This window comes from Megascapheus bottae, chromosome 2 (genome assembly GCF_031878675.1).
Source record: "Megascapheus bottae isolate mThoBot1 chromosome 2, mThoBot2.hap1, whole genome shotgun sequence".
Lineage (NCBI taxonomy): Eukaryota > Metazoa > Chordata > Mammalia > Rodentia > Geomyidae > Megascapheus > Megascapheus bottae.
The window spans coordinates 66,078,568-66,096,618 of NC_143510.1; the positions used below are offsets into that span (position 1 = coordinate 66,078,568).

At 40.3% G+C, this 18,051-nt stretch overlaps 1 protein-coding gene across 1 annotated transcript in view; it reads right to left on the minus strand.

Annotated features, from left to right (window-relative positions):
• Nucleotides 1-1,704: 1,704 nt before the first annotated feature.
• The window catches only part of E2f7 (E2F transcription factor 7), a 37,696-nt gene continuing 21,349 nt past the window's right edge, over nt 1,705-18,051 (minus strand). The window contains exons 8-13 of the mRNA XM_090328293.1: nt 11,801-11,986; nt 11,040-11,112; nt 8,476-8,956; nt 6,431-6,686; nt 5,256-5,674; nt 1,705-4,708 (exon numbers count right to left, since the gene is read on the minus strand). Of these exons, the coding sequence (XP_090184419.1) occupies nt 4,538-4,708; nt 5,256-5,674; nt 6,431-6,686; nt 8,476-8,956; nt 11,040-11,112; nt 11,801-11,986 (1,586 nt within the window). The 3' untranslated portion in view covers nt 1,705-4,537. The remainder of the gene's footprint in view (nt 4,709-5,255; nt 5,675-6,430; nt 6,687-8,475; nt 8,957-11,039; nt 11,113-11,800; nt 11,987-18,051) is intronic.

Below are 18,051 nucleotides of genomic sequence, written 5' to 3' on the forward strand. Positions count from 1 at the left end.
AACTAGCTTAAAAAGTATGTATATGTCTCTCTTAGGAACCTGTCTAATCCTGTAGTATAAATTTTATTATGTTGCCCACTTTTCACTCTCCCTCTTCCCAATTCTGAATTTAAGGCCTGGCTAGGCCAGTATCTTCCCACTTAAGTATATCCCATCTCTTTTTTGGCTATTCACAACAGTGGCTTTTAGTGTGAGAGCAGAAGGTGTTCTAGCATCAAGCACAATTTCTTAACTCTGGAAACATTCTCAGGTCAGAAAGGACATTGAATTAACATAATTGATCGTAATATTACAAAACAACTCTCAAGCTCTGATAGGAAATTGAATGGTCATACAGGTCACTTAGGCATTTGGAAATCCTGGATGACAGATACTTCTACCTACTGTACCAGGTAGAAAATGGTGACTTTGACTGTAGTACTCACTACAGTAAATGCTGTAGGCCACGTGTGTAGGATTTTGTAGGACAGAGGTTTCCTAAAACTAATTGCACAAGTATTGAACACTGTCACTCACCCACAACGTGGCCATGATGTAAAACAGATGAGTGCATTTAGCGAGGCTTTTTTGGAAGCACATTTACTCCTTACCTCTGCCACTGCAGAACAAGGGCAAGTATTTAAGCACTGCTTGCTTTAGCCACTTCCCTGCAGCAGGAAGTGTACCGACTTGCCTAGGGGTTAGGTAGATTGCTTTGGGGAGCAAAGGTTGGTGCGTTTGGTTGGGTTTTCTTAGAATCAGGGCAAAAGGTACCAGATGTGGGCTAATAGGAACCAACCTGGGGTGTTTTCCTGCTCAAGTGGTGTGGACTATAAGACATCCAGTGGTTACAGGAGGACAGCAGCTAGAGCGACATGTGTTGGGTGCATCTCAGGCATATGTTCCCAGATGAGATATCTGGAGGAGTTATCCATGGGAACCAGCACAAGTGCCTGCTGGTTCCAACTCACATGCAATATGGATCTCTCTGGATGAGGAAAGATCTGAGGAGAATCAGATCAAGTCTTGATGAAACACAGAATTTGGCTTTGAATTACCAGTATTTGCTAGACAGAGAAGCACTTAACGTGATGGATACCAGAAGCTGTGCAGGTGGACTGCATTCAGATGGGATTCTCACATCAGTATCATTTGAAAGCTTCAAATGTATGTACACAAGTGAACATGGGAGACAATGAAAAGCCAATGGCATCATTTCTTGACCTCTCCACCTCCTATCCCATTGCAATTCAATACATTTTGCTATATGAGAACCAAATGTCTCAGAAAAATGGTCTGGTGGGTCTTGGAGGGTCTGGCTTCTACTATGCCAGCTAGTTATGGGTTTTACTGTAAGTAGTAGCCAAATACACATGGGCTCATATTTGTAATCTTACCTACTGAGGAAGATGAGATCTGAGTACTGTGGTTTAAAGCCAACAAATCCCACAAATTCTTATTTCTAATTAATCAGCAAAAAAAAAAAAAGGTGGAAGTGGAGGTGTGGCTCTAGTGGTAAGAATACCAGCCTTGAGCAAGTCAGAGTGAAATGCTTTAAGTTCAAGCCCCAGCCCCAGAACCATCTCCCCCCAAATGAGAAATAGAACATTTCTTATTAAATGATTTTTATTACTAATTTATAAAGCTTAATACTTTTCTAAGAGAGAAAACTGGTTTACATGTAGTAGAGTTACAAGCAGATAGCCATTAAGAAAAAGAGCAGAGCAAAAATACGCAAACAAAAGCAGTAAACAGCAATAAAATTAATACCTACGTAGATCTAGCAGTGCAACAGGATAAGCAGAAAGCAGCTTTACACTGAAGTTACTTAAATACAGAAATAGCACCTTACCAAAAAGGAATCTGGGTAATGTAAACTTGGAAGGTAGATTCAAGTATAAAAGTTATACACCCAACTGTTGTACCAGAATGAAAAGTTTCACAAACTCCAGACAGTAGAGGGCGCACTTCCCCCCTCACCGCAGTGCCCACTCATAACTGCATCTTCTAAGCAGTACCTCCAACAGTTCCTTGTTTTCCTTTCACTATAATCATGTAACGGTGAGACTCCAGATTGCCACTGTTTCTTTAAGAATATCTCATCCTAGCTCAGCCACTGCTGAGAGTTCTGTAAGAAAAGATTTGCTTTTCTCCCAGAAATGACCACTGAGGATTTTACTTTTCCATGTAAAACCATATCGAAGAGGGTAACTGACCACAAAAGGAAATCTTCTTAGTTTTTTGTTCCTAAGTGTGGTCGTAAATTTATACCATGCTTATTTTATAGGATTTCTTCTTCACGCCTCTCAAGAACTATGCATTCTCAAAGGCTAACATGTCAAATCACAAACAGAATACTACAACTACAAGGGGGAATAGCAAACAACAAACAAACCAACCGTAACAACAACCACCACAACTAACAAAAAAAAGTAGGTGGATAAACACCCAGGAACAGGGAAAGAAAAAAAAAATCAATTTATATTTCCATCTAAATGCAGATTTCTCAGTGAAGAATTTTGTGCAAGTTCCTCAACATGATTTAAATGCATATACCCTGCCCAGATTTATTTATATGCTGCATAGCCTCGGTCAATCTGAAAAGGGCATATTTTCATTTTTGATCAGTAACCCATCAATATTAGTTCAGGGTAATCATTTCCATGAAATTGATGGTGGTGAGAAGCATGTTTTTAATCTAACTCTAGAGATATATATATATTTTTTAAGGCAAAAAAATACCATCTTGTAAACTTAAGAAGTTTAGTGTTGATTAAAAAAAATCGATATAAATAGCACATGTACTTCATCAGGCTACCTATCTTAAGTTTTAAAAACAAAATCTTCCCAAGGGAGTAAGGCTAGTTATATCCTGTGGTTAATATAAAGCTACTTTACTCAGACTCCCAGAGTCTCTTAAATTAATAGTTTTTATTCTTTCCCATAATATTTTATTGGGTATAAAAATAGGAAAAAATAGTCTTATACTAAGATTCTATCTAAGAAATAAGTTTAAAGGAGAAAAAAAAGTAGAAAAGCAAGGAAGAAAGGCAAGTGTTTTCTCTGACAGATAAACATGAGTATAATTATCCAGGTACTGGTGGCTCAGGCCTATAATCCTAGATGATCAAGAAGCTGAAATCTGAGGATCACAGTTCAAAGCCAGCCCAGGCAGAAAAGTCCCCAAGAGTCTAATAAACCACTTAAAAATCAGAAGTGGACCTCTGCCTCAAAGTGGCAGAGCACAAGCCTTGAGCAAGAGAGCTCCGTGACAGTGCCCAGGCCCTGAGGTCAAACCCCACAAAAAAAGAATAAATGAGGAATACAAAGAACTAATTCCCTAATGAAGCCCTCAAGTAATGTGCCATACACAGTTTCTGAAATTTTAATTGTGGTACAATCATCAACTACCCCATATACCGTTTTAAATTTTGGTGGGGGAGTACCTCACAACTATGATTTGAATACTTTTGGAAATAGGAGGTACTGTGTCCATTATTCTTCTTCCCTGTAAACATGATGAAAAGACCAAGAGATTATCTAATGTTCTCTATTAATTTCTACACTGTTATTCTTCAGAATTTCACCAATAAGATCTTATCCCAGTTTCCACCATTCGGATTCATTTTACACACAGCTATTACTAGAAGGCATTTTATACCTGGTATGCTACAGTTACCATTTAAATAAAGAACACAGGGCATGTCATAAAGGGAACTGAACACAGAAGGAGTTTTTCAAAAACACAAGTAAAACCCCACTGTTTTCAGTGATTGGCAGAGCCCCTAGGCTCCCAGGGTTAACACAGTTTCTCAAAAGCCAGGTATGGCATTCACAGTTATTTTGGTCTTGCTATTTACCATGTACACACATGTCTCCACATTGTTACTCGGTGGTAGATTAAGTGCAGGGCAAATTATACAGACAATTATCAACATTCAAGTCGTCATACCCTGAAAGAAAATTATGTGTTAGGCTGTAGTTGTAAACTTCAGTTTTTTTGCTTTGTTTTTTGTTTTGCACGCATTCCCATTTCAGGAACAAAATAAATAATACCATAGGATTCATCACGGAAGGTAGCTTCCTGGTGAAGCCTTAAGGACGCACTAGCTTGATTTTGTTTTTGAACTGCAGATTCCGCTCTCATCACATGTAATTGAGGGCAAGAAGAAATTCACATCAGAAATGCTTACCGGGGTTAAGTGCTAGACAGAATCCTCCCTGCACCCTCTCCTTCAGCAAAACCACAAGGCTCCAGCAACCTGTTCAGATCTACTGGCAACAGTCAGATGATTCTGGGAGCAAAATCACACCAGTCAGCCTGTGCTGTCCGTGTGACATCCTGCAGAATCTGAACTCTAGCCGGTATTCAATACATAATTAAGAATCACGATTTGCAGGAACACAGATGCTTCATGATGTTGGGAAGATAGTAGAACTGGTAGAGAGCAAGGATACAAGCTGAGGATCGTATGGTTGACGTCCCACTTAGGAGATTGCCTAGGACATAGAAAAACTCAGGCAGTGGCATCCTACCGCCACCCACCCGAGCATCAGCTTAATCAGGCCCACTACTGGGGATTTCTAATCTCCTCTGGGCTGAGCTGGTGTTACGAGACTGGTTCTTTTCTCTTCTCTTCAGGATGGGGTCTCCAAGGCTGCCAGGGGTCTTGAAAAATGTCTCCTGATGCATACATCGGATGCTCTTGGGTGTCACCGGAGCAGGGGACTGAATAAAAAGAGCAAAAACCAGAAGTGAAATTGACCTGTCTCAGTGTCGGGACAACAGGGACAGATCTGTCATTCTGGGCAGGTGTATGCCTCACTTCGCTTTCCTATTACACTATCCCTAAAATGCTTAACACAGGACATTAAATTCACGTTGATTTTGTGGGAAAAAAGGGAGTTATAAATGAGGTTACAAACAGGACTATGGTCTACAGGCCAGGATCTGGGCTCTCTTATCATTAGCTATGTGATCTTGGGCAAATCAATTAACCCATCTATTCCTCAGTTACTTCATTTGTGTGACAGAATGGTAGAAATATCAAATTTGAGGTAGAAATAGCACATTTCTAGGGCTGTAAGAATTAAGCACTTGAAGAGCACATAAAGAAAATAGAATGTCTTCTATCTGTGCTTCTTCAGGCTTATTTGCTAATACCCTCTATGTCAAATGTTAAATATTAAATCCCTCTTTCCTACAGTCACATGACTAAAATGTAAGTGAGTAGAAGGCAGGTGCTTCCCAGCATGCACCAGCACCTTGGCCTCACCTGTTCTAGTTTCACTACGGAGACCGGATGTCCTGTGTAAGCAGCGGACTCGGGCTGGATGAGGTGGTTTGATCTGGTCACCACTGGACTCTGGCTCAGTGAGGGCTGACCTTGCAGCTGAGGGTCTGCAGATGGGAGTGTGGGTGAATTCTGATTAACCACAGCTGCAGGGCTAATGAGAAGGTGAGCTGTGGATCCAAGGCTGGGCAAGCTGAAATTCACAGGTGCTGTGTTCGGGAGAGTGCCGGGAGTGGACGAAACAGATCCAGGCATTGCAGAATAGAGAACAGGAAACGGGCCCAGGGTTGGAGATGGAAGGACCATGCATGGAACACTGAAGGGTGGCAGCTGACCTGATGGTGGCCCCACAACATGTGGGGTTTGACTGCCAGGTAAGAGCACACTGAAACCATTTAATCCTGAAACAGACGCGGAAGACCGTGAACATGAGGGAGTACAACACAAAGATCTCATTCACACTCACATTCCTCAGGACTTTTTTAAATGGGAGACCACACACAGCAATGCGCGAGAGAACCTTCTCCTACCAAACCAGATCAAACCTCTTCTTTTTGTGCTTTCAGCCCACAAGGTACCTGCCCGCTGAGGGGTAGATGGTATCCTGGTATTTCTCTGCAGGACCATGTGGTTGATTCCTGTGGGGGGTTCGTGTGTGTGTGTGTGTGTGTGTGTGTGTGTGTGTGTGTGTGTGTGTGTGTGTGTGTTGGGGCTAGAGCTTTGGCCATGCATTGATGATTGTCCCTCAGCATTTTTGCCCATGGCTCTACCACTTGAGCCACAATTCTACTTCTGGCTTTTTTTTTTTTTTTTTTCCAGTTAATTGGAGACAAGAGTCTCATGGACTTTCCTGCCCTGGCTGGCTTTGAAACACGATGTTCAGATCTCAGTCTCCTGAATAACTAGGATTATTGAACCACTGGGGCTTGGCTCCATTGAATGTATTTTAAAATGATTTCTCCATTTCTCTTGCAGTTGGTAAAAAGAGAATAGCTTTCATTTTTTTTTTTATAGGGGGGCGTATAAAACAGGCTAAGAATCAACTGAAGCAGAGGTCATGAGAAACAGTTTATCAATTCATGGTTCTGTTTGGAGAAGTCACAGACAAAAACATTAAAATTACAATCTAAGACTCAGACAGGGTGGTACCAACTTACCAGCTGGAGACTGAACGTAGACATACTGCAGGGACGGGGACTCTTTGGCATTTCCATTTTCTTTTGAGAGGTTTTCAGGATCTATGTTTCTCACAGAAATTTCAGACTCAAAGGAAGGAAAGGTGTTTGCCTCAGTCCTTCCCAAAATCCCTTCCACAGCGGGGAGCTGAGCAATCACAGGAAGGTCTTCCAGGGGTGTGAATCCCTTGCTCTCTCTGCTCTTGGAAGAGTCAAGGTCTGGAGTATTCAAGGGTTTCTAAGTACAATCAAACCAGAAAGCAGAGACGCAAGTGTGAATCCCAGGAGTCCATGTCAGAACAGTCCTTACCCAGATGCTTCACCACACACCAAAAGATAAAGCTTAGCCCTGCACAATGCCAATTTGAAAATGTCAGTTGCTTCTAGCCTCTTTTGGAGCAATAGCATGATGGATGATGAAAGCCTGGTCATGCATATCTTCAGGCTTATGATCACCAAGTACAGACATGATAGGAACTGCAAACTTGGCTATGCTGTTGAGACTATGAAAATTAAATTTTGGAACCAGTCACATACAAAGGGTGCTACTGATAAAGTATTTGGGGTGCCTTCTAAGAACTGTGGGTGAGTTCAACATTCTCTTGATTGTTTAGGACATATGCTGGCTGATCTCTCACTGCTGATCTGCAATCCCAGGCTATCTAGAAATTAAAAGAACTCACTGTAGCAAGATGAAGGCCCTGAGCTCTAAGTTCCTAACTGCGGGAATAACTGCTACCGAGACATCTCAATGATCTATGCAAACAGCTGCAAAGACAGCATTGCTTCTTTCTGCCGGTCTTACTGGTCAGATCTTGTTTACCTTGGCAAGGTCACGAAAGAAGAGGTAGAGGGTTTGTACTTTTGTTCTGTCCAATTACTTTGTGCTAGGGAAGAAACTGGGGTTGCCAACCAATAGTGCTGCATTCCTGACTCCACTCAGCTGCACTCTGGGCTGTCGTAATTATTGCAGATTCCCAGCTAAAGTTTTATTTATCTTTTCTCTAAGGAAGGAATATACAAGCTGAGTGATATTGTAGTAAGTTCTCATAATGGTGACTCTTAAACCAACAGCATAGGCTGGGAAGATATGCCTCAATCAAGGTTTGGAAGAAACAAGAATGCAAATAATATTTTCCTAAAACAGCTCTTCTGCATTTCACTTAGCCTTTACTCTCTCTGTTTCATACAGAAAGTGAATATAGGAAATATAAGTACAACTCCACTCAGCACAGCAGGTTATGTCTTACACAGGGGAAAGACAAAGGAGTGAGTAGTGAGTAAGACTTAAACACTAGTATAGGGTTCTGTCCTCACAAGGTCCTTTGAGTAAGGTTTCCTTAACCTTGGGGAAAGCTACATCTTAAAAAAATCTTCATCTCTGAAGTTGCTTGTGGCTCACACCTATAGTCCTAGTTACCCAGGAGGCTGAGATCTAAGAATAAACATTTGAAGCTAGCATGGGCAGGAAGTCTATGAGAATCATATCTCCAATTAACCATCAGAAAGCTGCAAGTGGTGGTGTGGTTCAAGGTGGTAGAATGCTAGCTTTGAGTGAAAGAGCTCAGGGACAGAGCCCAGGCCCGGAGTGACAAAAAAGAAAAAAACAAAAACATCAAAAATCCACAAAAAGAACTGAAAAAAAGACATACACACTAAGTTGACAGATACTTTCTTCTTTTTGTATACTGATAGGATTGGAAGACATCACACTTATAAAATGCTATCGATGGCACTAATTTTGGGAAAACCAAAGTGACATATAACGGACACTTGCTTCTGTCATTTATTCCTATCTGTGTATCTTCATTACGCTCAAGGCAGAGCTGGGCAAGGTGGCACACATGTATAATCCCAGCATGAGAGTGGCTAAGGCAAGAAGTGCAAGTTCCATGGCCACTGTGGGTTATCTAGTGAATTCCCGGCAAGTTTTGGTTCCAAGATTCATATTGGTCTCAAAAACACAAACAACAGTAACATAAAAGAAGCCCAGGAGTTAAGGGCCATTATTGGACTATCACCCTTACCTTGGGCATGACAAGAGATAAGGGGTTGTCTTCAAATTCCTGACTTTGTCTTTTACTGGCCGGCTCATCCTCTACCTGGGACTTCCGCTCCTCACAGAGGCGCTTCTTAGTGGAGGATGTCAGTGAGAACTCTGCTCTGGACACAACTTCAGGGCTCTTGACATTTCTCTCTGACACTGGTCCTGGGGCAGATCCTTCCTGGAGGCTCCCACACAGCATGAGCAGTGAGGCGGAGGGCACATACACTAAAGGCTGGCCAGCAAGCAGAGCTGGCTTCAGGTTCTCCACATCAGGTGCTGTGGAAATGAGAGGGATGCTTCCTTGTCCATTCTGACCACTCTGCACAGAGAAGGCCTGCAAGTCTGTTTGAGCAACTGACAATACTTGAGGAGCTGAAGGAGTAACACAATATTCTGAGTCACCAGGAAAGGCCGGGTCCACGCCGTTTGTCAAAGGCACCACTCTCTTATTGGCTTTTCCCCTGTAATAAAAACCAACTGAAGTGAGTACCATTGAGTTACCACATTTTACCAGCTCCTGACTCTGCTTTCCTAGGATAGCCCCTCAGGATGTAGTTCACATGTCCTCCTTGAGCAGGAATTTGTTAACCCCAGATCTGGGGCAGGTATTTCTTAGCTGGATGATTAAGGATAGGGTAGAAGTAGTGGTATGGGAAGAGCTGTTAGGAATTTCAGATGACAGAAAACAAAGGCTCTCCTTCCTTCTTCAATAACTAATAATTCATTATCAAGTGTTCATGCTCTTACCAGGCACAGAGATACTTCTGTGATGAACAGAATATACTAGAGTAATTTTGTACAATAATTTTATAGCAATAGCTCAGGTTAGTATACCCGTGTCACGTGACCTGGTTATATAAAGCAGTGGAGCTGCTTTATCAGTCTCTTGTCAGATGCCAAAGCTGCGTTCTCAGTCACTGGGGACGAGCCTGGACCAGATATTGATGTAGGGGCTGCAGAGTTGGGTCCATCTCTATCACCACAGCTTCCCTCCATGAGGAATCCGTATTACTCAGCTATGTAAGACTCAGTAGACCCCACGAGCGCATCCTTCACCTGGCAACCCTCAGCCATCCTTCTCCAGTTTCCTCCCCTCCACCAGGAGGATCACCATCACCTGACCCCCATGTTCTTTCTGGCTCCTGTCTGCTGGAGAAGCTCTTGCTGACTCACTCTCTTACTCCAATTTCCCTTGCTCTCTTTCTTCCTGCAGCTGATGTGGCTTAGATCCGCGTGGCAGCAGGGTAGAAAGAACCATCACAAATGCCCTTATCTGTGATCTGCCCCTCAGGAGCCCTTCTCTGCTTCCAATCCTGTTTCACAGCTAGCAAGATCTTCTTCAATGACTCTGTCATAGTTCTTTACTGTGTCATGAATCCAAATGTGGTATCCAAACTCATCTTATGCCTAGTTCCCTTTACTATCTTATTTGGATAAATCATGGCTGCTAAATAAATCAGTATTTTTTTTCCTCGCTGACCCCATGTCCTAGGTTTCTGGATTGATCATTATAAGCCCTTCTGGTAGCATACAGGGGCTCCCACCATTAGTCCCAGTTACATGAAAAGTGATCAGGTAGATTGTAGTTTGAGGCCAGACCACATAAAAAGTTAGGGAAAATCCACAAGGTGTGATTGTACCTGGATTCCAGCTATGTGGGAGGCATCAACAGAAGAATCACAGTCTAGACTGACCCATGTCAAAGTATGAGATTCTATTCAAAGAATACTAAACAGAACTCAAGCGTAAGGTAAGGTACTTAGTTTAAACCCCAGTACTGCTGAAGAAACGAAACAAACCCAAACTATCCTCCCTCCAAAATCTCATTTCATTCCCTGTTGAGTATTTCTTCTGCATTTTCTGTTTTCTTTCAAAGTTAGTTCTCAAATTAAGTTAGAGGTGTTTGCATCCAAGTTCTGTCACTTACAAGCAATGTGAATTTGGGCAACCAACTTTACCTCTTTCTCTCTCATGAATATATTTTATTAGTGACATCCCTTGTCAATGAAGTTTCTGAAAATGTTTTCAGTCAGAAATAGATTTCTTCCTTAGTAGTATCCCTCAAGTTCATGTTCTTCAACTCTCTTCTGAGATCAAAGAAGACCATGGACCTTCAACTCTACTCTCTCCACACATTTCTTGAATATGACTTTACCCGTTTAGTTTCCTCCTCTATAAATTGAAGACACCTACCCCAGCCTCAGAACAGACGGCTTAAAGCTACCTACACAGTACCTGGTAAGCAAAATTAGCCATGAGCACGACAAAGTGATCTGTGACATTAAGATACCTCATTTCTCAAGATTCTCTCAATGGTGATTCATACTACCTCTGCATACCATAAGCTATCATAATGTGGAAGAACAACTTGTTATGCTTTTGTGTCCCTCATGCTACCTTCTGGCTCAGAGAGAATTTATCAATTCGTGATAAAAAACAAAAGCAACTTAACTTTCACCTTTCGATTGGTAGCACTTCAACTTAGTAGAAATTAACACTAGCAAACAGAAAGGAATACATTCTGAGTTGTCAAACGCTACTTACTGTGAATTGCCTTCTATTTGCTGTTTGTAGATAGCTGCTAGACTTCCAATTTCTAGGGAATAGCCACCTGGCCCTAAAGAACAAAAATGAAGGTTTAACAAATATAGGGAAGAGACGTGTACATGCCAGTTATATATAGCAGAATTCACAACCCATAGCTGATGAATCCTTAAGGCTATCTCGAATCTCTTCTGATTTTGATTCAAAGAGAAATTCCCAGCGGCTAGCTATTAATGGTAAAGTCGGGTCTCACTTAAATAAATAAAGCAAATATTGCATGTAAGTCTGTTGAGTTTCTGATATATCCAACAGGTCAACTATGGCAAGCCAGTTGGTCAAGACTGACTAGATCCATTTCAGGGATGGGGCTGTGTACACATACTGCGAAGTCAGCGTTTCCTTAGCTGCCAATAACTGCTTTACTTCAGACATGTGAAAAGGAGGCTTTCGGGAAAACAGGTGGGGCCTAGGGAATGACTGTTCTATTTATTTAGTTAGTTTAGTTTTTTGTTTTATTTTTTTTGTGCCAGTACTGGGGTTTAAACTCAGCTTTTTGCTGGTTAAATTGCAAATAAGATTCTCATGGACTTTTCTGCTTGGCTTGGCTTCTAACTGTGATCCTCAGATCTCTGCCTCTTCAGTTGTTAGGATTTTGGTATAAGCCACCAGCAACCAGCTGAACTATGTTTTATTATGGACATGGACAGGGCTTTTAGTCCACAGTGACTGATGGATTTGGCAGATTAAACAGGGGAAGGTACCTTGGTTTTCTCTGTAAGGGCTGCTGGGTTTCAAGTTCCCTTTCTTCTGTACCTTCTCAGAAGTATGAACTGTGTTAAAAGAGCCGTAGCGAGCCAGCCTCTGCTTTGCATTGACTTGAAGCTTACTAAATGTTTGTCTTTTCAGTTCTGGTAAGACAGATGCAGAAACATCTGCAAGTTCTTCATCTAAGTAAAGGAGAGAATTGATAGTGTTGTTATGTGGTTAGAATTCAGGCTACTTTTTTTTTTTTTGTCTTCATAAGCATTGGCTTTGAATCTGGAGATGGAATAGTTACCCTGTATGCAAAAACCTAAGGCAATTAAAAGGACTTTATAAGCTTTATATCAAACACCAATTCCTTTCAAGGTACTCATATTTTTAAGTTAGTGGATGATTATAAAGGTGAGAATGAATCCATATATATGTATGTATATATCCATATATATGTATACATACATATATATACTCCAAAATTATCTGAACTACCACAAAAGTAGAACAAGATGTTCTTCAACCCGAATTAGAACAGCATGACATTTTAATGCTTGGCTGGGGCACAAAGTATCAAAAGAAAACCTGACCAGGCTCAGCCAAACATGCATATTTTGAGATTCACTTTCAAGATTGACAGAGGCCAGCCTCTTATGCCTAAGTGCTAGGGCAACGAGCAGAAGAATCTCTATATAATATTATGCTTTAGTATTTCTATCTGATGTAGTGGGAAGCCTAGTTGCTAAAGTGACCAAAGGAATGAGGTCAGCAGACAGAACAGCTGAAATATGTAGAATGGTGAAGCTATCACTGAAGATTATGTGAAGCCAAGCCAGAACTTGCACGCTGATGAAGGCAGCCAGCCCTGGAGTCCACATGGTCATTCTCACTTTGTTTTGTGCTATTTTTTTTTAACTGAAAGCATGCATATTTTAAGGGATAATGTAACCTGAATACCTCTCTCTGTCTCTCTGTCTCGCTCTCTCTCTCTCCCTGTCTCTCTCTGTCTCTCTCTGTGTCTCTGTCTGTCTCTCTCTCTGTCTCTCTCTCTCTCTCATATATCAAAGGTTCAATAAATGACCCCTTTAGAAAATCAGAAATGACAAAACCCCAAAGTAGAAAACAGGTCCAGCCAATTTCACAAGCTGTATTTGCTCTCCCTCCCCAACCAGACATTGGTGAAGAACATAAAACAATGGTTCTTAAGACATGGTTGTCTTAATCTATTAGCTGGAGTTGGGGGGGTGGTACAGGAGCCTGGAGGTACAGTAAGTTGAGGATGGGGCTGAAGAACCTGGAAAACCAGGACAAGCAGATTACTGGACAGTGAGACAGATAAAAGTAGGAATCCACAAAGGGTCCCCTTGTGCATTTTGTACTGATACAAGTGTTAGCTACCCAGTGGTCACCAAAACAAACATTCAAAGGAAAGAGAGAGAGAATCAGCAGCTCGTACAGAGCTAGTGTGAGCTAGAGTTGATAAGCCTCCTAGTCCATGAGGAATGTTTGTTTGTGTATGTGTATGAAAAAGATATTGCCATGGTTGTAGGGAAATGTACTAAGGATTCACTGTTTACAGCATATGATTAAGACCTCAAAGGATCACTGTTTCTAAGTAATCTCATTGCACCCCATACATAAAAAAGCTCAAGAACAATTTTAGGAATAGAGAAATGTCCAGCATTTAATAATGCTCAGCATACAAGGAACAATTACCAGGTACATAAAGAACTAGATCAGTATAACTTACAATAAGGGGGAAAGAAAATCAATGGAAGTTGACTAAGATGTGGCAAAAATGACAACAGATGAGCACTTTAAAAGTTACAGAATTGTATAATTTCAAGAAGCTAGAACATGTTAGTATTGAGATATGAAAAATATAAAAGCCCAAATCAAATACTTGGAGGTGGAAAACAAAAAGATTGGAGATGTAAAATATATGGGATTAATGGCCAATTGACATTAAAATCCTAAAATTCGCAGGGGGAGATCTGAGAAATTTCAGGTTGAAGCAAGCTCAGGCAGACAAACCAGATTGGTTCTTATCTCCTATTATCCAGCAAAAAGCTAGAAGTGGAGGTACGGCTCAAATGGTAGAACACCAAGTGTAAGAGGGGAAAAAAAACTGAAAAAAAGAAAAATCAGTGATTTTGTGAGATAACTGCACGCGGTCAAATTTAATTGTAAAGGATAGAAAATGAGAAGACAGAAAACTGAAGAAATAGCTTTGATAACTTAGATAAAAACTTTAAGTTCATAGAGCCTAAGAAGCTCAAGACCCAAGTATAAGAAACAGGAAAAAAAATGACATCAAGTCACACATCAAGTTGCTTAAAAGCAGTCAAGGAGATATATTTAAAAGTATCTGGGAAAACAGACATATTACATACAGAGGAAGAGGAAGAGAACAGTGGATTCCTTGTCAGAGAGAAAAACGATCAAACAAATTGGGCTGGAGGTATAGCTGAGTGGCAGAACTTTTACCTGAAATATCAGGCTTTGGATTCCATCCTAGCAGTAAAAAATTAAAATGTAAAAATAAAAATAATGAAGAAAGGAACAAAAAACCTTCTAACCTAGACCCCCTGACCCAGTGAAAGTATTTCTTTAAAAAAATGTTTTCCGACACAGAATAGTCAGAAGAATTCACCATTGCCAGACCTCACTAAAAGAAATGTGAACATCTTTCAGGCAAGAAAAAAAATGAGGTTGGATGGAAACAGACCTACAGAAAGGGAAGGTATTCACTGGAAATAGTAACTAAATGAACTAAGTGGCTAGATAATATTTTCCTCTATTAAAGAATTTCTTTTAATACTAAACACAATGTTCATTGCAGCACTATTCACCATAGCAAAGATATGGAACCAACCTAGATGTCCCTCAGTTGATGAGTGGATCAACAAGTTGTGGTATTTGTACACAATGGAATACTATGCTGCTGTCAGAAAGAACGACATCGCTCCATTTGTTAGGAAATGGAAAGACTTAGAAAAAATCATATTAAGTGAAGTAAGCCAGACTCAAAGGAACTTAGGCTCAGTGGTTTCCCTCACTTGTCATAATCAATAGAAACCTTGGGCTCTACTAGAAGAGATCTGCAATAGAGCAAAACCTTGATATATAAGGCCATATAGTATGAAGCTAACTGAAAGGACCTCCAGGATATTGAAACAAAAGCCATATAACGAATGATTGTTGTCCTTAATGTACTATGTTATCTCTCATCTCCTTTGCTGTCCCTTGGGTATCTCATATTGTTACAGTATCTCACTCTGTTATCTGATATATTGAATTTATTTGTATTTGGTTATTTGAAATTTGATAGGGAAGGGGGGGAAAACCAAGACGGGTGGGGGGGTTGGGGGGAAGGGTAATAGGTACCAAGACATGTGAAAGGGTATCAATGTATGTGAATTAATGCACCTTCTATCTGGCAAATATCATGTAACCCTTTTATTAATTACAATAAAAAATATTTAAAAAAAAGAAAACTGATAATCACAGATGCTGGTGGAGATGTGGCCAGAAGGGGACATTCCTATATTGTTGGTAAAATTTCTGGAAAGCTATGGAGATTCCTTAAAAGACTGAACAGAGATTCTCTGTGACCCAGCATTCCCAGTCTAGGTCATTTGATAAAAATCCACTACAACCATTTCCCCACTGCAACGGCCAGTGCCACCATTTTCATTGAAGCATTGTTTACTTATCCAAGATATACAACCAACCAAGATACCCCTTGGTGGATGAATGAATCAATATATACACAATGAAATTCTATACTCTCATCAGAAAAAATATATTGTACTGTTTGTAAAGGAATAGACAGACCTGGAAAATCAATACCCAACTTTTCAACTCGTTGCCTTTATTGTATTTGTAATTTCAGGTTTATACTGCTTCAGAGTTTATATGTACTTAAATCATGGAATATTTTCTGTAGGTATTTGGGGGTGGGAAGAAAAGAAACTGTTTGAATAAATGTTTATATGAATAATAAAAAATAAAATTAGAAAAAGTGTAAAAAAAAAAGAATCGCTTTTAAAACTGCCCTAATCAAAATCAATAATCACGTGTAGAACATAAAATATGTAACACTAAAATCTTGGACAATGACACCATGAGAGCTGTTAAAAAGCAAATACACTGTACCATGCTGGTATGAAGGAAGAAGAGAGATGAGACATTTATTCATTTTTAATTGTGGAAATTACTACCGAAGGAGTAAAAGTGAAGCAAACACATCCTAAAGTTCCAAATCTATTTGCTCCATTGATGACAGTATCAGTAACAGAACAAGAGAATATGGAAAAGAAGCTTGGTTTGTGAATGGTTGAGAAAATAATGCACAGAATGGCTCCAAATCCTCTTTCCTGTATCAGTTTGCTATTCACGTGCAAATATATGAATTCCTTGAGTTTTCAACACCAAACTCATTTCTCCAGAGATCTTAATTTTTTTCCCCAATGGCATCTCCACATAAGTCTTTTTAATCTCCTACATTCAAAGATTCCTCATCATTTCTCTTTTATCTAGTAAAAATTTCAAGGCTCATCTGAGGCTTTCCAGAACTGATTGCTCTTTAAGCTGATTACACTTGATCTCATTATTCTGAGCTATTCTTTCCACTTGAATCACAGTGCCTGATATTGCTACCATTGACATACTTGTTCTTTCTTGTTTGTTCTGTGCCTTTACTAGGGCTTGAACTCGGCTCTGGGCATTGTACCTTAGCTTTTTTGCTCAAAACTAACTACCACTTTAGTCAAAGTTCTACTACTGGCTTTTAACCATGATCTTCACATCTCAGCTTCCTGAGTAGCTAGGATTGTAAGTGTGAGTTACCAGCACCTGGCTTGACCTATTTGTTGTTGTTGTTGTTGTTGTTGTTATTGCCAGCCCTAGGGCTTAAACTCAGGGTCTGGACATTGTCCTTAAGCTTTTTCAAGGCTAAGATTCTACTACTTGAGCCACAGCACCATTTCCAGTCATTTCTGTATATGTGGTACTGAGAAATAGAACCCAGGGTTTCATGCATACTAGGCACACACACTACCACTAAGCCACATACCCAACCCAGACATATTTGTTTTTAAACATGCAATCCTTCATTTTCCTAGTATTTGGCAGTCTATCAGAACTTGTTCCGTATCCTCTCTCAATTTCTACATACTCAGTGCTGCCCTGACTACTACTTTACTACTGAAGCCCTCTCTTCATTTTCAAACCCCTGTGAATTATGTACCTTCAAAAGCTTATTAGCTGGCTGGGAGTTTGGCCTAGTGGTAGAGTGCTTGCCTAGTATGCACAAAGACCCAGATTCAATTCCTCAGTACCAGATACATAGAAAAAGCCAGAAGTGGTGCAGTGGCTCAAATGGTAGGGCTCTAGCCTTGAGAAAGCCCAAGGACGGTGCTCAGGTGCTGAGCTAAAAAAGCCCATGACTGGTAAAGGAAAAACAAAAAACAAACAACAACAACAACAACAAAACAAAACAAAACTTATTGGCCAACTAAAGCAAGTAAGCCACTCCTTCAGGGATCATAGGGTTAATAACTATCATTGTCATCATGTATAACAACATGGTACTACGCTGCCATCGCTTAGCTGAGATACATTTTGCTCTGGGTGGTGGGAAATTATGAAAGAGTGGATATTTGGATCAGATCTTGAAGGCAGAGTAGTAGTATAGTTCACTTAATTAATGTTTTCACAATGATAACCTTACGATATTTGCACCAATATTGTAATAACACATTTCTCAGAATGTATGCCTGTTGCTAAGTGAAACATAACCTCTTTTTCTTAATGTTGAAAAGAAAAAAAAAGTTTTCCCGGGTGAAAAGAACCACAGAAACCAAAGAGCGAAGCAGAAAACGGCAAAATCAAACATTTCATGCAGGCAAGAGCGACATCACATACACCAGTTCATACTCAGTAAATATTTGCCACATCGAATTCATTACCCTTGATTTTAAGTGATCTCATTCAGCCATTGTTACAAAGGAGGTAGAGAATGGTATCTTTTCCAAGGCTGAATTATGTGGCATGAATTTAGACCACTAACACCAAAATTGAAAGGGTAATTTAAAAATAACGTAATGGCTTTCTCCCAGGCAGCACAGCTACCTACGAAGCCCCTGCTGTAGAGCTGAGTGCCTGATGGCACAGACATTACCTAGGAAATAAGTACTCCAGTACAGTAAAATTATGGTATTTCTAACCTTTTAAATAAATGACAAAATGAGTGTTC